This window comes from Natrix helvetica (assembly GCF_964273705.1).
Source record: "Natrix helvetica genome assembly, chromosome: 6".
In the NCBI taxonomy this organism is placed as follows: domain Eukaryota; kingdom Metazoa; phylum Chordata; class Lepidosauria; order Squamata; family Natricidae; genus Natrix; species Natrix helvetica.
The window spans coordinates 79,986,418-80,007,978 of record NC_138553.1 but is presented as its reverse complement, the minus strand read 5'-3'; the positions used below and the strand labels follow the sequence as shown (position 1 = coordinate 80,007,978).

General features: G+C 42.3%; 1 protein-coding gene across 8 annotated transcripts in view; it reads left to right on the top strand.

Annotated features, from left to right (window-relative positions):
* The window catches only part of SRPK2 (SRSF protein kinase 2), a 106,224-nt gene that overhangs the window by 23,113 nt on the left and 61,550 nt on the right, over nt 1-21,561 (top strand). For 3 of the 8 annotated variants that reach the window (XM_081957976.1, XM_081957979.1, XM_081957978.1), the window contains exon 2: nt 2,897-2,960. The exons of the other annotated variants lie outside the window; for them this stretch is intronic. In XM_081957976.1, coding sequence (XP_081814102.1) covers nt 2,923-2,960 — 38 coding nt within the window. In that variant the 5' untranslated portion in view covers nt 2,897-2,922. The remainder of the gene's footprint in view (nt 1-2,896; nt 2,961-21,561) is intronic. 8 annotated transcript variants of the gene reach the window in all.

Sequence of the window (21,561 nt, the reverse complement as noted above, 5' to 3'; positions counted from 1 at the left end):
GTCTTATACTCCGAAAAATATGGTAATTACTAAAATCAAGAACAGCAATTTGACTTCAGGGAAGCTACTGTACATCCATAATTGCTTCGTATTTGGTGCCAAATATAAATTATATCATCTTTCTAGTGCACTGATGCCGAACCTTTTTCGCTTTGGGTGCCAAAAGCACACACACACACGTGCTATCACATGTACTCACGTGCCCACCCCCATAATTTAATGCCCCCCATACTGTGCCCCCTGTGCATATGTGTGTGACCCCCACCACGCTGCCCTGCGCATGCACTCACGGCTTCCTTGGAGCCTGAGGAGGGCGAAAACGGTTTCCCCTGCCCAACAGATTCCAGAAACGGCCTGTTTTCTAACTTCTGTTGGGCCCGGTAGGTCCGTTTTTTGCTTTCCCCAGGCTCCAGAGGCTTTCTAGGAGCTTGGGGTGGGCGAAAAACGGCTCAACACACACACACTGGAAGTTCGGGAACAAACTTCTGGGTTGCCCTTTGGCTGGCCAGTGTGTTCATGCACACTGGAGCGGACAGGGCATTGCCTTGCGTGCCCTCAGAAATGGTTCCGCGTGCCAACTGTTCGCCATCAGGGTCCTAGCGTTTGTACTGAATTTTGCCCCATTCTGAGTCCTTTCTTGCCACGCTTGTTAAAGGAATCACTGCCAATTGTTAAATTAGCAACACAGTTGTTAAGGGACTCTGACTTTCCCGTTTGACTTTGCTTTTTCAGAAGGTAAGGAAAGCGTTTTTAGTGTCAGATGCCTTTCAGTCATGTAGAAGATTCCCTAGCTTTGACAGGCAAGGAAGGCATTATTTATAAATGTACTAGCTGTTAAACTGGTGTTGGACGGATATTTATTTATAGGGGGAAAATGTCTGGACCAAACGTTATTTCTAATGTTGGATTTTCCCCCTTACCAGAGGGAGCCCCCTTGTGGAGTACAGTGAAGCCGTTACTCTGGCAACTCCACTGCACTGTACAGTAGAAGCCATTTTAAGGCACAACAGGCTGTATCTTAACAGAACATGCACACACACAGCCCGAGGGGTGTTAGGGGTGCCTTACCCCCACAGTATTTGTTTCCAGAGAGTAAGTCATCTGTGTACCAAGTTTGGTTGAAATTGCTCGAGGCGTTCCAGAGTTATGCTGGAAGATACACACACACAGCTTTATGTATATGTATATGTGTATGTATGTATGTACGTATATTAGAATAGATTATAGAATAGATGGATGGATAGAGATAGATAGATACATACCTACATACCTACATATAGATTTGTATCTATACGTAACCTCATTTTTCTGGTGTGAAGATCATTGATAGAAAATGTATCCACGAATATGGGTCGTCCTCGACATACGATTATAATTGACCCCACAATTTCTGTTGTTAAGTGAGACATTTGCTAGGGGAGTTTTGCCCCATTTCCCGACCTTTCTTGCCACAGTTGTTAAGTGAATCACTGAGGTGGTTAAGTTAGTTGTGGGGTTATTAAGTGAATCTGGCGTCCCCACTGACTTGGTCGCATAAGGTTGCATAAGGGGATCATGTGACCTGGGGGCACAGCAACGGTCATGAGGATGAACCAGTTGCCAAATGGCTGGATTTTGATCACATGACCACGGGGATACTACAAAGATTGTAAGTGTGAAAAAATGGTCCTAAGTCATTTTTTTTTCAGTGCCGTGGTAATGTTGAGTGGTCAGTAAGTGAACTGTCGTAAGTCGAGGGATCCCTATACTATGCAACACCGAGCCATAAGTTGGCAGGAGGCACAATACGCATGTGTGTGTGGGGGAGCTGGGCTGGGGTGATGGCTGGCGTGCCACTGTGGGTATAAGTATAAGCTCTCCTTCTTTAGCAAAGGGTTGGACTATATACTATATGATTTGGGATGCGGTGGCTCAGTGGCTAAGACGCACTGAGCTTGTCGATCAGAAAGGTCGATAGTTTGGCGGTTCGAATCCCTAGCGCCGCGTAACGGAGTGAGCTCCCTTGACTTGTCTCAGCTCCTGCCAACCTAGCAGTTCGAAAGCACGTAAAACATGCAAGTAGAAAAATAGGAACCACTTTTGGTGGGAAGGAAACAGCGTTCCATGCACCTTTGGCATTGAGTCATGCTGGCCACATGACCACGGAGACATCTTCGGACAGTGCTGGCTGTTCGGCTTGGAAACCGAGATGAGCATCGCCCCCTAGAGTCGGGAACGACTAGCACCTATGTGCGAGGGGTACCTTTACCTTTTACCTTACTCTATGATTAAGAGAATCACGGTTACGATTAGGGTGTGTACATCATTCATGGATATATTTAAAAAGGACTTGATACAACCAGTCTGCCGCTGTTGCAAAATTTGAAATTGTGATGTAGAATGAAGGAAAATGCACAATAAAAACAATTATCAAAAAAAAAGGGAAAAAAAAGCAATCCACCCCATTCATTTTTCTGAAAAATATTTTTTTACCCCCCCCCCTCCACGACTTGCTTTGCATCCAATCGATTTCTTGCTTACCGGCTGGGTAACTTTCCCTCCCCCCGAAGCCGTTAAAAGAGAAAAAAAACCCACCCTAAGATGTGCCTCGACACGCAGCCCATTTGGAGACGCATCTGGCGATGTCAGTCCAACCTCGGGTGGAGAAATCCCACCCACCCCCCTCGTACAAAATAAATGGTATTTCCTGCTTTCATAAACAGTCATGTGCTCACATCGGCCAGGCCGATGGTGCCTCCAGAGCTCCTTTTACATTTCCCCAGCACCACCGTTGGATCGGTCTCCGCCGACGTTTGCAACAAAGGGAAAGAAATCAGAGCCTTCTCGTTAGATCAAGGCCTCGGAAGAGAAGGACAGGCAGTCTGTTTTGGTTGTGAATCTTTTCTGATTTTTCCAGAAATCAAGCAGAAGATTGAGCTGCTGATGTCAGTTAACTCTGAGAAGTCCACCTCTTCAGAAAGGTACCGCTTAACGCATCTTCTGCATGAACAATTCCATATCGGTGTGGTGTGTTGCTAACACGCTGTGCGGAATATCTCTCTCTCATTTTTTTAAATTTTTACCGCCAGCTTCTTTATCTATATCCATACCCATCTCTTGCATGTTTGCCTTTTCATGTCTGAATCGGAAGCCGTGTTTTTGGTTGAGCTTTTGACATTTTCGAGAAGGTGTTTGACTTCGCTGTTTTAAATAAGAATAAGAAATAAGAGAAATGAAATTTCAGCGGTGCAGCATGCAAAAACCCCCTCCTGTAGTATGAATGGTTCCCCACCCCTTTCGTACGTGCCTGTGTGTTTATATTTTTGCTGCAGTCGATGGTGTCTTTGTGCTTGTCTGTCTTTTCCACCCGGCAAATCCATCTTGCTTTAAAAAAAAAAATCCAGACCCAGAAAGACAGAGAGAGAGAGAGAGAGAGAGAGAGAGAACGAGAAAGGGAGACGGTTTTTCAGCCGGATGCTTGAATTTAACCTTGCAGAAAACAGGAATCGTTCAAAGCACGATTTGTGTGTGTTTGTGCGTCTGTGTGTCAGTGTGTGTTGCAAGGGAGTGTCCTTTAGTAAGAGCTTAGGAATTGCAAACCTATGAATTAGTCACATTTGGGAGAGAGGTTGTGTGATGCTGCTTCAGGTCCCTGCTAGAAAATGGAACAATCACTGCAAGCAGCGAGGGTTGATCACGCCCGCAGGTAAGGCAGAATCTCTCTCAGAAGCATCCCGAAGGCAAAATGGCATTTTACCTTTACCAATTTGCTCACCTCCATCCCTCGTTATTTTCATTTCACATTTTAGGGAACGTGGCGACTTCTTTTACCGGAGCTAGCAAGCAACCATCTTATTATTATTATTTTTTGCTTTATGTGTTTAATTTTGATTTTATTTTTTTGCTGGTGTTAAGAAAATACGATAAATAAGATGATATTTCCCACCTCGTATCACCCGCTGCTCGGAAATGCATGCATCTTATATATATATATATATTTTCCCCCCATTCCCCCATTTGGATCCACGGTTCTTCTATGTTTCATTAGCCATTTCTCTCCCCTCTGAAGATGTGACAAAATTCAAGTGGACATATTTTATACCCGATACCCATCCCGATGTACCAGCGGAGGATATAATCCGGGGATAGATGAAAACCTTTGAGCTAATTAGAAAGAGACTACGGCACATCATTAAAAGGGCATTTTGGACGGTGTAATGCGTAGAGCGTTGGGAACAGAACAGGTTTTCCCAAGTGGGGGGAAAAAGATGGGAGAGAAGAGAATCCTCAAAAAGGAAGCATTTATTTTCCTTTCAAATAAAAATGACAACCCTGAGAAATTAGATTTTAAAATGGTGTGCAGGGTGGGGTAGAGAAGTAAGAAATCCTTGCTGTGTGTGTGTTATGTGTATTTCCCCCCCCCCTAAAGTGGTGCATTTCCAGGATTTAAGCAACGGATTGCAACATTAGAGGATGGGGTGGTTTCTTGACTCTAAAAACAAACATCACAAAACCAAAACGCTAATTTGGTTCAGTGATCTGGTTTTTAACCCCCTCCACCCCCCCCACCCCCCCGGTCTCCGTCCCGGTTCTATATCAGCTATAAATATTATACCAATAAAATGGTGGAAATGATGACGTGTGGAAGGAAGCTCTGGATGAAAATAGCAAGGAAAACTGTGACTTTTTTTTTTTTAGGTTTTCTGTTAAGGAATGACTCTCTTTATCGGGGTGGGGCGGGGGGGGGGAGAAGCCAATTATATTTGCCGAAAACGTATGCAGCATTAGGAATAACTTTGCCACTAGGATGCCAAGAGATCTTTTTTTGACTCTGAATAAAAACTGGTGGATTGGAATTAACCTGTTCCCTTAATTCATATATGCCCATCGTTGCATCGGGAGGAGGCAGATTTTAGGATAAACATTGTGCCAATGGAGCATTGGAAAAAAAAAATCCCTTAATTTCTTTTGTTGTTGTTGTTGTTGTTGTTGAGGGGAAGACAAATAACACGTAGGACAAATGTGTAATTTAAATGAGGGCTGCTATATATGAGAGAGATAAAACTCGCTTCGAAATTACAGCTGTCATTCCTGGGTAGGCTCAGTTCTCTTGCGTAATTCTTTGAAAATATGTACATTTTAAAGTAAAGTGATAAACGCACATTGCTTTTTACAAAATGTTGTGAATTGCCGAAGCCTATTTTGTGTGTAGGAGTCGTCCCCCCCCCCCCATTTGTAGGGGGTTAATTGCATTTAAGAGAAGGCAACGTTTGAATTAATGGATTAAGTGAATGAAGTTTTTTTTTCCCCCCAAAATGCCTTTTTTACCTTGTACATTCTTTAGGAAAAACAGCCTTTCGTTTTTCTGTATCTTCTTGGGGAGGACTTTTGAAATTAAGAATCTTGGGTAAAATGGCCTGTGGGGTCTGAAAATTGTGGACTTTTTACATGAAGATGTGGTGACTTTGCACACTGTCAAAGCATTAGCGTGTCCAAAGTATGGAGAGCATTAACAGAGAGTGAAGTTTGCATGTCCTTATATGTTTTCAACGATGAAAACAACAGAGAAATATTTCAGAATAGACTAATATGCTTATTGGCATGACCGCAGTGTGGGGCAGAACCATTCATGTTTATTTAGGCACACTTTATACCGAACATGTTAGGTGGATGATAATGCGAGTTTATAAAGCGATGCTTTTCTGTATCTTTAACGTTACGTGCGTTGAGCAAAAGGCCACCCAGTGAATTTTGTTAATAAAGGAGAATATTCTGTAGCTCAGGCTTGACATCAGGAGCCCTTGGTGCTCTTTGAGCTTGGCGGCTTTCTTGCAGACGTTTCATGACCCAACTAGGTAACATCATCAGGGCTAGCAAGTAAAAAAATACACCAGTCAAGAAATTGCCAAAGAAGCCATCAGTAAACAGCCCAACCAAAGAATCTATAAGACTGCCTGCACCAACACTGACAGGCAAGTCACCAGAATATAAACTGAGCGCGAACTCCACTCCTTACTAGCACTGATGATGTTACCTAGTTGGGTAATGAAATGTCTGCAAGAAAAATGAGCAAGCTCAGAGAGCAGGACCCCACAGTCTTCCTCCTCCTCCTCCCCCTCCCCCTCCCCTCCTCCTCTTCTCCATAAACCCTACTCCCTTCTAGCACTGATGATGTTACCTAGTTGGGTAATGAAATGTCTGCAAGAAAAACGAGCAAGCTCAGAGGGCAACTCCATAATGAATTTTACATATAAAAATAGCAAGGATTTCTCATTACCTGAAGAGTTTGAACTGCATCTCTGATTAGATCTTCCTGTTTAGGTTCAGATAGGCCTTGAATTTTCAGACATTCACTTAACAACCGTCCAAAGTTACAACAGCACTGAAAGAAGTGACTTGCCAACGGTCCTCACGCTTTAACAAACGTTAACAGCATCCCCACGGTTGTCACACTGCCATATTTCGAGGGCTTGGCCACTGGCATGTATTTATGACTGTTGTAGCATCCCGGGGTCCCCATTTGCGGCCTTGTCAGCCGGATCCTGACAAGCAAAGTCAGTGTGGAAAGCCTTGATTCACTTAACGACTGCATGACTCGTTTAACGATGACAGTGACTCTTAACATCCCTGGCAAAAGCGATTGCAAAATTGGTGTGCAACTTCCCTTAACTCCTGCCTTGCTTAGCAACAGATATTCAGGCCCCCGTTTATGACCGTAAGTCAGAGACTCGCTGCAGTATGTCTTCCATTTTATATTTTATGTTGTCATTTTTGGTTTAAAGCATTTTTATTGGAACGTTTATATTCTTAAAATATAACCTCAGAACTTTATTAATTTTTTTTTAAAAAACTACTTGTTGTATGGCCAAATCCACAAGAAATACCTGTAAATGCTTCCTAGTTATCTGAGATCTGAGTGCCATAGAATCATTTCATTATATTAATAGCTTAAGTGATAAAATAAAAGCATTTTCTTGTGAGAGAACACTTTTTGTCAAAGAATGCAAGGCTGGCAACATTTTTCTATAACTTTATTGCTAGTTAATCTGCAAAAAGACAATAAGAAATCAATAAGAAAATACAATAGGAGATGACAGCATAGATTTCGGAATGAAGTGAACTAGAAAATAAATAAAATGTAGACAGAAAAAGGGGAAAAAATCAGATGCATATTGAAACAACTAAATAGTATGAGAATATTTGTAGTTCTTAAATCAGAAATTTAAATCATGACTACCTCAAACCACAATCGGATTTCCCATGGACTTGTAGGAAGTTTATATGAAAATAACAAGCTGTAAATCAGGTGCACTAAATATTTTCCACTGTAGTAACTACTGCTGGATTAATCCAAAATTCCTTGTATTTCATACATTCCATTTTTTTCAGAATATAATTCAGAATCTCATGGTCGCGTGGTTGACCCTTATTTATTTTCCAAGGAGATTGAGTAATATCTTAGTCATCCAATATCCCTAGTTAATTTGATTTACAACTGTCTCTCCTTCGACTTTGCCAGATCTGATATTTTCTATGCTGTTTACATTCCTTTTACATATTAGTCATGACGAGAAGAAGTGCTTTGCCGATTTGTAGGTTTAAAAAGAGGCACTTACTGAGGCACATAAAGATATACAGAATAACAGTATAACAGAGCTGGAAGGGACCTTGGAGGTCTTCTAGTCCAACTCCCTGCTCCCAAATGGCTGTCAAATTTCTTCATAAAAACCTCCTGGGATGAAGCACCCACAACTTCTGAAGGCAAATTGTTCCATTGATTGATTATTCTTTTTTTTCATAATACATTTTTATTAGGTTATTCTAACTGTCAGGAAATTTCTCCTTAGTTCCAGGTTGCTTCTCTCCTTGATTAGTTTCCACCCATTGCTTCTTGTTCTACCCTCAGGTGCTTTGGAGAATAGTTTGACTCCCTCTTCTTTGTGGCAACCCCTGAGATATTGGAAGGATGCTATCATGTCTCCCCTGGTCCTTCTTTCTATTAAACTAGACATACCCAGTTCCTGCAACCGTTCTTCATATGTTTTAGCCTCCAGTCCCCTAATCCTCTTTGTTGCTCTTCTCTGCACACTTTCGAGATCTAAATCTGGAGAACGACACCAGAATGGAGAATAGGTTGACCCCCCCCTTCTTTATGGCAGCCCCATAGATATTGGAGCGCTGCTCATGGCACCCCTAGTCCTATTTCTCCCCAATAAACTATATCTATACTGTAGCATTTAGCCAGTAGGATTATTTCCTTAAGTCACTTTCGCAATATGTACTAATGCGAGGGTATCACACTTGATTTTGTTGAGGGTCGCATCAGGGTTGTGTTTGACCTTGGGGGGAAGGATGAGTGGGTGTGGCTGGGGTGGGCGTGGCCAGCTCGACATCCTGCAGCCCTCTGCCAGCGAAAATGGAGCCCGGGAGGGCTGGCAGAGGCACCGCGGGCCGGTCCTTCACTGTTTCCAGGGCGGCCCCATGGGCCAGATCTAAGCACTCCGTGGGCAGGATTCGGCCCGCAGACCTTGAGTTTGACACCCCTGTATTAATACATGTATTTATAAGCAACTGAAGCAGGATTCCCAAATTATGCTGAGGAAAAGCATGCTTACCAGGATGTTGGGAATCCATCTTGTCCCTCTGAAAAATACTTGTATGTTCAGATTTGCTTCATGGACGATAAATAGATGGATGGATGGATGGATGGATGGATGGATGGATGGAGATAAATAAATAGATGATGATAGATAGATAGATAGATAGATAGATAGATAGATAGATAGATAGATAGATGATAGATAGATAATAGATAAATGAGAGATAGATGAGAGATAGATAGATGAGATAGATAGATAGATGATAGATAGATAGATAGATAGATAGATAGATAGATAGATAGATAGATGATATATTTATAGATAGATTGATGGATGGATGGATGGATAGATAGATAGATAGATGAGATAGATAGATGATAGATAATAGATAGATAGATGAGATAGATAGATAGATAGATTAGATAGATAGATAAATGAGAGATAGATGAGAGATAGATAGATGAGATAGATAGATGAGAGATAGATGAGAGATAGATGAGATGGATGAATGGATAGATAGATAGATGATAGATAATAGATAGATGAGATAGATGAGATAGATAGATAGATGAGATAGATAGATAGATAGATAGATAGATAGATAGATAGATAGATAAATGAGACATAGATGAGAGATAGTTAGATGAGATAGATAGATGAAAGATAGATGAGATAGATAGATGAGATAGATGAGATGGATGAATGGATAGATATATAGATGATAGATAATAGATAGATAGATGAGATAGATAGATAGATAGATAGATGTGATAGATAGATAAATGAGAGAAAGATGAGAGATAGATATATGAGATAGATAGATGAGAGATAGATGAGATAGATAGATGAGAGATAGATGAGATAGATAGATGAGATAGATAGATGAGATGGATGAATGAATGGATAGATAGATGATAGATAATAGATAAATAGATGAGATAGATAGATAGATAGATAGATGTGATAGATAGATAAATGAGAGAAAGATGAGAGATAGATAGATGAGATAGATAGATGAGAGATAGATGAGATAGATAGATGAGAGATAGATGAGATGGATGAATGGATAGATAGATAGATGATAGATAATAGATAGATAGATGAGATAGATAGATAGATAGATAGATAGATAGATAGATAGATAGATAGATGAGAGAGAGATAAATGAGAGATAGATGAGAGATAGATAGATGAGATAGATAGATAGATAGATGAGAGATAGATAGATAGATAGATGGATGGATGGATGGATAGATAGATAGATAGATAGATAGATAGATAGATAGATGATATATTTATAGATAGATTGTTAGATGGATGGATAGATGGGGTTGGAAGGAGTGGTTTTAAAATTGGAGGAACAAACATCAACAACAACCAGTTGGTTGATAATACTCTGATGGCAGAAAAAGCTAATGGACTACAAGCTCTAGTAATGAAAATCAAGGAGCCCAGTGGAAAGAAGGAACTAGGAATGGAATGAAATAGAATAGAAGAGAGTCAGAAACAATGGAATGGAATGGAATAGAAACAGAAACAATGTGATGGGAGAGGAGGGGATGGGATGAGATGGGATGGAATGGAATGGAATCAGAAACAGTGGAATGGAATGGAATAGAATATAACCAAAAACAATGCAATGGAATATAACCAGAAACAATGGAATGAAATGGAATAGAAAAAAAAAACAATGGAATGGAATGGATTAGAATCAGAATCAATGGAATGGAATGGAATCAGAAACAATGGGATAGGATGGAATAGAAACAAAAAGAATGGAATGGAATAGAATAGAATCAGAATCAATGGAATGGAGTGGATCTGGCCCTTGAAGAAATCCAGTTTGACACCCCTGCCCCTAGAGCTTCAGATGATTAGTTAAATAACTCTGGATTATAGTTGTGGTCCCCCACCCCGCAAAAGTCTTCCATTTTTACACTTGCTTGTTTTCATAGCCTTCCTCTTCTGGATTTTTTCCTTCTTTCTTTCTTCAATTGTTAAAAAGGAGCATCATTTCAAAGCAGTTGCCTTAGCCTCCTAATTTCTTCATTCCTAGCGTTTTAATTTTCCGCGGGTTTTAGCTATTTCTGGCTTTTCTGCTTCTCGTGATCAGCGTCGGACGAAAACGGTTCCCTTCCCTCCCCCTCCTCTGTTTTTCACGGGACAGAAACGCTGATGCTAACATGCAATCTTGCCATGTTGTAGGACCCATCCGCTAATCAGCATTAACTAATGGGGACCTAGAAAATGTGTCTTCTCTAATTAGCTCTGAAAACATACCTTTTGGGGGGTGGGGGGGGGCTGGCCTTAGATGGAGATGGGAGGGAGATCCCCTTATGCTGGATTGTTTAATATTTGTTTTTCTTCCAGCCTTATACACAGTATAATTATCGGAGTTCGTAAACCAAAGACCAAACTCCACACTAGAGGTACTGTAGCCAGGCATGTCACTAATTTTAACAACTGCAGTGATTCCCTTTAACAACTATGGCAAGGAAAAAAACTAGTTTAACAGCTCTCTTGCTTAGTAACAGAAATTTGGGACTCAATTGGGGTCGTAGGTTGAGGACTACCTGTGTTTTTGTTAGCACCACATCCTTAAAATTATTGCAATTCATTTAAATATCAAATTCCCAACAAATAGAATAGAACAGAATAGAATAAGGTAAGAACAGAATAGAATAGAATAGATTAAGGAAATAATGGAATAGAATAGATTAAGGAAAAAATGGAATGGAATGGAATAGAATAAAGAATAGAATGGTAGAGAACAGAACAGAATAGAGAATAGAATGGTAGAAAACAGAACAGAATAGAGAATAGAATGGTAGAGAACAGAACAGAATAGAGAATGGAATGGAATGGAATGGTAGAGAATAGGATAGGATAGGATAGGATAGAATAGAATAGAATAGAACTGAATTGAACAGAATAGCAGAATTAGAAGGGACTTCGGAGGTCTTGTAGTCCAACCCCCTGCTTAGGCAGGAAACCCTATACCATTTCAGACAAATGGATATCCAGAATTGTCCAACAATAGAATAATCACCCTGTAGGTTTCAGATAGTCCTTGACTTAAAACAGCTCATTTAGTGATCGTTCAAAGTTACAACGTCACTGAGAAAAGTGACTTAGGACCGTTTTTCACCCTTACGACCGTTGCAGCATTCCCCAGGATCATGTGATCAAAATTCTGACGCTTGGCAACAGACTCATATTTACGACGGTTGCAGTGTCCCGACTCCCCAGGGTCATGTGATCCCATTTTGTGACCGTCCGACAAGCCAATTCAATGGGGGAAGCCAGATTCACTTAGCAGCCGTGTTACTAACTTAATAACTGCAGTTATTCACTTTACAACTGTGGCAAGAAAGGTCGCAAAATGCGGCAAAAATTCACTTCACAACTGTCTCCCTTAGCAACGGAAATTCTCGGCTCAATTATGATCGTAGGCCGTGGAATATCTGTCCTTATATAAAGTAAGCAACATGGGCATACATTCAATGTTTTCAATGCATGTAAAATGTTTAAAAGTCAAATTAATTGGGTAATTCTTTTCGTAATTCCTGGGAGTAAAGCTTTCTGTACCTAAGGCAATTTAATAAACGTGCATAGGATAGTAGATATGTACTTTGCTCTTGGAGATATAATCTTGTCATTTTTGCTAGGGTGCCGTTTTATCACAAACCTTGGTGGTTATTCCATGCATAACAATATTTGTTAGGAACTTTTAATTACTACCGTGTTTCCCCGCAAATAAGACAGGGTCTTATTTTCTTTTACCCCCCCCCCCTGAAATTAGCACTTGGCCTTATTGGTCTTATTATTTTTGAGGTGCAGGAGCGGGCGAGCTGCTGTGTTGCAATATTTTTTGGGGGAGGGCTTATTTTAGCGCATGAGCTCAAAAACCCAATTGGGCTTATTATCCAGGGAGGTCTTATTTTCGGGAAAATAGGGTATTTGTCCTAGATATCTACAATTCTAATGTTTTTTTTAAAAAAGTATTTACATGTTATTTTCTAATGAGAATGTTAGCTTTATTTCACAAAGTGGAAAAACTTGCCGAACTGGACTATATATTATGAGTTCTGAGAAGCTAGGTGGAGGTATGGGATGAGTTGAAGCTAAGGTGAGAAACGTCTTAAGGCAGGGGTGTCCAAACTTGGCAACTTTAAGACTTGTGGACTTCAATTCCCAGAATTCTCCAGCCAGCTCTGCTGGCTGGGGAATTCTGGGAGTTGAAATCCACAAGTCTTAAAGTTGCCAAGTTTGGACACCCCTGCCTTAAGGAGACAATCGTTTTCCATTAATGGATTGCCATTTGAACGGACTGCTTTTGTGAAGAACGAAGGCAGCTATTGAACCAACCAGGATTTGATGGCCCTTGATGGAAAAAAAAAAGTCACGAATACCTGCCGTTATTCCTCCTGCAGAGAAGGGCATGTATATATCTGGGGGTTTTGTTTTGTAATCTCACAGGGAGGGACTCCTCCGGGTGCCGTCCACCAAGCAATGCCAACGGGCGGCGCCTAGGAGTAGAGCCTTCTCTGTGATGGGCCCAACCCTCTGGAATGACCTCCCCCCCCCCCGACATTAGAACTACCACCGACTTCCGCTCCTTCCGACAAAAACTGAAGACTCACCTGTTTCAATTAGCCGGCCTGGCCCATCTATAGTTTCACTCTTACCTCCTGGCGGATATTTTTATCCGGGATAGTTTTTAGGGTTAATGTTTTTAAATTTTTAAAATTTTAATCTAACTTAAACTAAATCTGTACAGTGAATTATTGCTACCTCCTCCAGTCCTAGTAATATTTATTTTATTTATCTTACATTTATACTATGTATATTTATTGTTCAATTGTTTTAATATGACTGTACACCGCCCCGAGTCTCTTCTGAGAGAGGGGCGGTCTAGAAATCGAATAAAGTTAAGTTAAGTTAAGTTAAGATAGGAAGAGGAAAGAGAGACATTAAATAAATATAAGATGGAGATTCTCTACCATCCAGGACATGGCGGTCCCAAAGTTGCTTTTTCAAAAGGCAACTGGACTTTCTTGGGTGTTTTTCCTTGAAAACATTTCCTTTTTCATCCAGGAAGCTTCTTCAATTTTGATTGAGGGCTCCTTGGCACTCTCTGCGCTTGGTCATTTTCTTGTAGACGTTTCATTACCCAACTAGGTAACATTATCAGTGCACTCATGATGTTACCTAATTTGGGTAATGAAACCATCTGGAAGAAAACCACCGAGCTCAGAGAGCGCCAAGGAACTCCCCCCCCCCCTCCCATTAATCCCGAGCTTCCAATATTCTCCTTTATTGATACCAGTTCTGGCTGAACTGAAGAAGCTTCGTGGATGAGAAGTGAAATGTTTTTAAAGGAAAAGAAAAAAAAAACCCCAAGAAAGTCCAGTCGCTTTTTGAAAAACCACCTTTAAAGACTCATTCATGTGTATTTATTTAGATCTAGAAATATTCTGTGAGCCAGGACCTAGACTTTTAAAGATTGCATTTCAACTCTACGTGGACACTGTTGGATAGTCAACCTGAAAAGGCCATTAGATGGAGTTGAATTTAGATTTGTGGTGACTCCCATCTATGTTTCTGTCAACACACCAGGTTGTGGAAGAGGGAATTTGCTAGCATCGTCTACACTGTTTTTAGCATCCTGTTTGTTCTCTTTCCAAAATGGGCTTTGGTATAGAGCAGGGGTGTCAAACGTAAGGCCCGCGGGCCACATCCGGCTTAAATCTGGCACATGGCGCTGGCCTGGAGTGTTTTCAATCTGGAACGGCCCCCTACAGCACTTTGTCAGCCAAAGCAGAGCGGACATGGCCACCCCATCCCTTATCTACCACTTCACAGTCCTTTTACAGCCCTCTCTAAGCAGTTTACAGAGTCAGCATATTGTCCCCAACAATCTGGGTCCTCATTTTATCCACCTCGGAAGGATGGAAAGCTGCGTCAACCTTGAGCTGGTCAGGATCGAACTCTTGGATGTGGGCAGAGTCAGCCTGCAATGCTGCATTCTAACCACTGCACAAGGAAGGAAGGAAGGAAGGAAGGGTGGAAGGAAGGGCAATAGCAGACTTATATGCTGCTTCACAATTCTTTACAGCCCTCTCTAAGCAGTTTATAGAATCGGCCTATTTACAATTGACCCCAACTGTTGACCCCAACAATCTGGGTCCTCATTTTACCGACCTCGGAAGGATGGAAGGCTAAGTCAACCTTGAACCCGGTCAGGATCGAACTCCTGGCAGTGGACAGAGTTCGCCTGCAATACCGCATTCTAACCACTGCGCACACCATCACAGCTTTTAAGGATGGGTGGGTGGTTGTAACTCCATTCCTTGGCCCCAGGCACGATTGTTTATGCTCTTTAGTTTATCCTGAGCATAAACCCTATATTGCTAAGTTGGTACAGAAAGCCTTCAGAGTCAGACATCAGTGAGGCAGAAGAAACGCTGTAGCCACCGTAGGTCCCATGGCAAGCTTTAATTTCTCAGCCTTATTTTGTCTGATAAACAAGTTGAATATAGATCTCTGTTGCCGAAAGGCAGACGTTTTGGCAATGGATTATATTAAATTAAGGGTTTGTGCAGAATCTACAGGCAAATGGATAAGCCAGGTTGCCTGCAGACAGGTGAGAATGCTCTTCTCTTGCTTGTTTGCCTCAACTTGGTCAATGTATATAAATGCAAAGGGGATTCAGAGACTGGACTGAGTAAATTCCATTTCAAGGCTGGAAATGATTAAAGGATAATTAATTGATCTAGCCACCCACCTATTGCTTGTAATGGCTGAAGGCAGAAGCTTGGAGAAACCAGATGTAGTCTGCAGAGATTCCCAGTCCACCCAGCTCATGGTTTGTCCCAAAGGTGCATTTCTCAGGAGGCAACTGGACTTTCTTGTTTGTTTCTTTGAAGACGTATCGCTTCCCATCCAAGAAGCTTCTTCAGCTCTGACAGGATAGAGGAGAATGGAAGGAATTTATATTCCTTGCAGACAGCTGGTCATTTGCATCCTTTTAGAGTAGGGCTGTCAAACTCCCATGCGCTAGCCACGCCCACACCCGGTTTAGAGAAGGGGAGGGGAAGTCCCGCTAAGTCACGGGATGCTGCTGTGACGCCGTGAGCTTGACACTCCTGTTTTAGAGGGTCGTCAAAGCACTTGGAGGTTTATCTGTGTCCTCGGGGTCACCCGAGGAATGCTCCTGGTTCCTCTAGTAGAGGCAGAGTAGACCGAAAAGTTTTTCCAAGAGTTTGTCTTTTGGTTTTTTTTTTTTTTTTTTTTTGGCATTTCTGTTGTGTCCTTCAAGGCCAGACCTGAGCAAAGAAGAGGGAAAACTGCTGAGTTCTGACTGTGTGAACTTGTGATGTTCCTGCATTTGTGTCAGATCATGTCTCTCAATTGTTGCCTACTGTAATAATCCCTAAGCTGTTACGGGCTGAAGTTAACGTCATCAGACAGCGACGGTCCATTATTTCTGTTTTTTCTCTACCATAACTCCTGGGGATTGAAGAGGGAGTGAGAGAAAAATACAACAACCCTTTCAATGTTCTTTAAGGTATAGCTAAAGGTTTTCCTCGCACATATGTGCTAGTCCTTCCCGACTCTAGGGGGCGGTGCTCATCTCCGTTTCAAAGCCGAAGAGCCAGCGCTGTCTGAAGACGTCTCCGTGGTCATGTGACTGGCATGACTAAATGGCGAAGGCCAACGGAACGCTGTTTCCTTCCCACCAAAGGTGGTCCCTATTTTTCTACTTGCATTTTTTAACGTGCTTTCAAACTGCTAGGTTGGCAGAAGCCAGGACGAGTCATGGGAGCTCACTCCGTTACACGGTGCTAGAGATTCAAACTGCCGAACTGCCGACCTTTCTGATAGACAAGCTCAACGTCTTAGCCCCTGAGCCACCACGTCCCTTCTACTATAGTTTATATCAATAGTTCCGTCAATTTGTTTTCTAGACTGGCTTTCCTCGATTGGTTGATAGACACACCATTCAAGAAAGAGGGTTGGCACTTGCCTCCTTCCTGGCGAATCAGGAGAGGAGGCGATGTGCTACAGAGGCCAATAAAGCCAACCCAGTCCTTAGGCTGCATTAACAAAGGGACAGAACCACGATCACATGAAGTGTTAGTACCATTTTACAATGCCTTAGTAAGACCACACTTGGACTATTGCCTCCAGTTTTGATCGCCACGATATGAAAAAAAGATGCGGAGACTAGAATAAGTGCAGAGAAGAGCAACAAAGATGATTAGGGGACTGGAGGCTAAAATAGATGAAGAAGAGTTGCAGGAATTGGGTATGTCTAGTCCAGGGGTCAGCAACCTGCGGCTCTGGAGCCGCATGTGACTCTTTCATCCCTCCGTTGCGGCTCCTTGTCAGCTCCACAATTGATAGGGCTTTTGGTTAGGACAGGTAGAGGAAAAAGGACACCGCACTAGAAGGAGACTCTATGGTGGGGGAACAGGACTTCCGGTCAGCTCCAGAATTGAATGGGTGGGTGGGTGGGGCTTCCATTTAGGACCTTCATGGCTCTTTGAGTGTTTAAGGTTGCCGACTCCTGGTCTAATCTAATGAAAAAAGGACTAGGGGTGACATGAAATCAGTCTTCCAATGTCTCAGGGGCTGCCACAAAGAAGAGGGAGTCAAGCTATTCTCCAAAGCACAAGAAGAAATGGATGGAAACTAACCAAGGGGAGAAGCAACTTAGAACTAAGGAGAAGTTTCCTGTCCATGAGAACAATTAACCAGTGGAATAACTTGTCTTCAGAGGTTGCGGGGCCTCCAACACCGGAGGTTTTTAAGAGGAACTTGAACAGCCATTGGTCTGTAACGGTATAGGGTCACCTACTTGAGAAAGAGAGTTTGACTAGAAGACCTCCAAGGTCCCTTCCGGCTCTGTTGTTCTGATTTCTTCACGGCGCACTTGGGGAGTGGTGGAGAAAAGTGTAGACGACTTGTGAAAGAAAGCTCCGGAAATGGCATATGAGAATCAGTGGGTGTCCAAGCATCACATCCCAAGTGTCCATCTGTCTTCTCACTTGCAGAGAGTTGAGTAGAGAAGATTGCAGAACTGTCCTTTTCATATATATATATATTTTTGGAAAGAAACATTCCTCTTCTGTCCTGACCAAGCACGTTCCGTGGTGTTCCCCTCCTAGGCAGCTCATTAAAGCAAATCCAAATTGGACCAGGAAGCTGATGCTAGATACTCAATGATGTATATGTTCTATTAATTGTCTCGGCTCCAAATTCAAAGAGCTCCTCTTCGCTGGAGCACGTGGAAGCGGCTTGTGGCTTTGCAGGCTGCTGTGTGGCTGCCGCTGGGGACCCTCGCTCGCCTCCCCCTGCCTCCCGCAGCTCTTTCTGAGCCTCTCCGCCTCTCACCTTCTCTGACGATCGCTGCCAGCGCAGGCGCTCTGGGGTGTTTTAAAACGCCCCGGTTCGTCGCTCAACCCCTGAGGGGAGCGGTGGAATGCTCCGGCGCCCTTAGATCCTTCTTGGGCGTTGCCCTTACTGCAGAAGCCTCTGTGGAGCTCGCTTGCTTGTCTTTGGTGAGTCCTCACTTAGTGCCCTGGGTCTTGCTCTGTGGCCTTAGCGGTTGCTGTGTGGCCTTTTTACCCCCGCTGGGGGTTTCCTCAGCCTCTAGTGATTGATCAGGCAGCGTGGAGGCAATTTTGATCACTTTGGCAGCAATTTAAAATTTTTCCTTTAAGTTTCTTCAGGATCTCAGGATGAACATAGCCGTCCGTTGATGGACTGAGTCGATAACTGGGTGGAGCCTGGTAACCAAGGCGTGGCTAAAAGAGCTTATCTGACTCAGTCCAATCAAGAGAAGAGAGAGAACCCATCCTGGATACTCCTCTCACTATGGAGAAGCTCTCACCTGGAGAATCTTTGGATCAGTGTTATGATTTCTTTTAAAAAAAGGCTAGAGCTCCAACCACTCAGACAGCTACAATTCTTAATCCTCACAGAAGAAGAAACAACTCAAAACAGCTCAACATCTGTATTTCACAGTAGCGCCGTGGTGGGTTCCTATCGGTTTGGGTAGTGATTTGGTGGCCTGGGTCACATGGCAGCGACCCAGGCCTGCCATGCCCCTGAATCGGTTCCCTGCTCGCCGCCCTCGCCATCCCCGTCTTCTTCAGTTCTGCGCATGCACAGAACAATTTCTATTGCCCTGTGCGTGTGCTCGCACGCAAAGCACGCACATGAGCGAACCAGCGGTAGTGCCGGTCAGAACCCACCCCTGAGTAGCTCCCATCAGTTTTGTCCACGGAGATTCTCAATGTGATACAGACAACACAGATCTGTACCTTGGAGAAACAAAACCACCACTTCACAGACGCATGGCACGACATAAGAGAACAAACGCATCAGGACAAGATTCAGCAAGCCATCTCCATTTGAAAGACAAAGGCTACTCTTTTGAAGACAGCAACGTCCACATTCTGGACAGAGAGGACCACTGGTTTGAAAGAGGGGTCAAAGAAGATGTCTATGTTAAGATTGAACATCCCGCTCTCAACAGGAGGAGGAGGGATGTGACACCACCTATCTTCTGTTTACAACACAGTCCTTTCAGCAGTTCCCCGAAGGTTTTACACCCATTTGCACAAGTCAGGTGACCACCAGGGTATAGATAAACCTCCAAGTGGTCTCAACGACTCTCAGAAAGAGTGCAAACGATCAGATGACTGCAAGGAATATAAATCCTTGCATCCTGAACCATTCAGTCATAACTAAAGAAGCTTCTTGGCTGTGAAGTGAAACGTCTTCAAGGAAAAAACTAAAGTCCAGTTGTCTTTTGGAGGGGCGAAATACCTCACCTTTGGGACTCATCAATATCAACCAACCCATTCTAACGGGCAAAACCTCAAACGATCACGATTATTGGGATCAAAACGCTTGTACCTTCCTTTAGTGATCCTAGAATATTCTATTCAAAAGTCTTTTTAACTTTAAACGAAGGAATTGCCTTAGCCGTAGGACATAAAGAAATAGTTTAACAGAATTGTCAAGCTATTCTCCAAAGCCCCCGAGGGCACTACAAGAAGCAATGGGTGGAAACGAAACAAGGAAAGAAGCAACTTAGAACTAAGAAGAAATTTCCTGACAGTTAGAACAATTCATCCGTGGAACAACTTGCTTCCAGAAGTTGTGAATGCTGCAAGTTTTTAAGAAGATGTTGGATAACCATTTGTCTGAAGTGATGTAGGATTTCCTGGCTAAGCAGGGGGTTGGACTAGAAGACCTCCAAGGTCCCTTCCAACTCTGCTGTTCTATTCTGTTCTATTCTATTCTATTCTATTCTATTCTATTCTATTCTATTCTATTCTATTCTATTCTATTCTAAACTGGAAAGTGATACACCAATTGTTGTAGAAGGGCCATTTTGAAGGGAGAGTAGCCGTTCTGCATTGTCCTATTAACCTAGCCACTAGCACACGCATTTAGGTTGCTTTTTCATGCTGACTGAACAACCTAAATAGCTTACATAAATAATATAGGCAGTTTAAGTGATTTGTAAGCAAAGCTTAGAGGAAAACCCAAGAGAATGCTATTCAGTGGATTCTGAATAGAATAAGCAACATTTTAAAAAATCAAAATCTAAGTCTCTCTGCATGTCTGATCAAGAATAAGTATATTTCTAAGCTGTTAAACCTTTAAAACTTGCCATATCTATCATCAGTTTTCCAGAGGGTTTTTTGTTTTTGTTTAAAATAGAATCATTAACATTTTGGATGAAAGGCCCTACAAAGAAAAGTCGTTTGAATTTTCTCAGCCAGTGACGTGATTGTCGTTTTTCCTGATACGAACAGTTGTGGAGAACCAGAGCTTAGTGCACGAAACATATTAGCAGCCCAATTCGTTTAGTGATAGCTACCAGATGTTTTGTTTTCCTTCTGACAAAACAAACAAAGCAAAACAAATTTCATGAATTTTATTTTAATTTTTTGGGTTCAGAATCTACCAGGAAGATCTTGCAATTATGTTTAGATGCAACAGTATTTTGACTCTCCAGAGTGGTGGTGTTGTTAGTTGCGAAGTTGTGTCCGACCCATCGCGACCCCATGGACAACATTCCTCCAGGCCTTCCTGCCCTCTACCGTCTCCCGGAGTCCATTTAAGCTCACACCGGTTGCTTCGGTGACTCCATCCAGCCACCTCCTTCTCTGTCATCCCTTCTTCTCTTGCCCTCCATCGTTCCCAGCATGAGGCTCTTCTCCAGGGAGTCTTTCCTTCTCATTAGTTGCCCAAAGTATTTGAGTTTCCTCTTCAGGATCTTCTAAAGAGCAGTCAGGGTTGATCTCCTCTAGGACTGACCGGTTGGATGGCCTTGCAGTCCAAGGGACTCGCAGGAGTCTTCTTCTCCAGCACCAGAGTTCAAAGGCCTCCATTCTTTGGCGCTCAGCCTTCCCTATGGTCCATCTTTCACAGCCATCTATTGCAACTGGGAAAACCACAGCCGTGACTATACGCACTTTTGATTGGCAGGGTGATGTCTCTGCTTTTTAGTCTGCTGTCTAGATTTGCCATAGCTTTCCTCTTCAAGGTATAATCACCTTGAATTCCTCAATTATTTATTAATAAATTATTAATAAATAAATTATTTTATTGTTAAGCTTATGTGTTTTTAAAGGCAGATCTTTAAGAAAACACAACAGCAAATACAGAAACCTATTGGAATGGATATTGTAGAGAAATCAGGCTTCATTTGAAAAAAAAAGTGGGTTAATTTATCTCAGGATTATTTTGAAATTCCTCTCAAAATAATCCTGAGGTAAATTAACCCACTATTTTTCAAATCCAGCTGGCTCCACCTCTAAAGCGGATAAAATACATTCTTTGAGAACTAATGTATATTAATTCATCAGTAGCAGAGAATTGGAATTCCGTCTTACATTTAAATTTACATTAAGGACAAATCAACAGTTCAATATATAGCAATCATATATATATATGA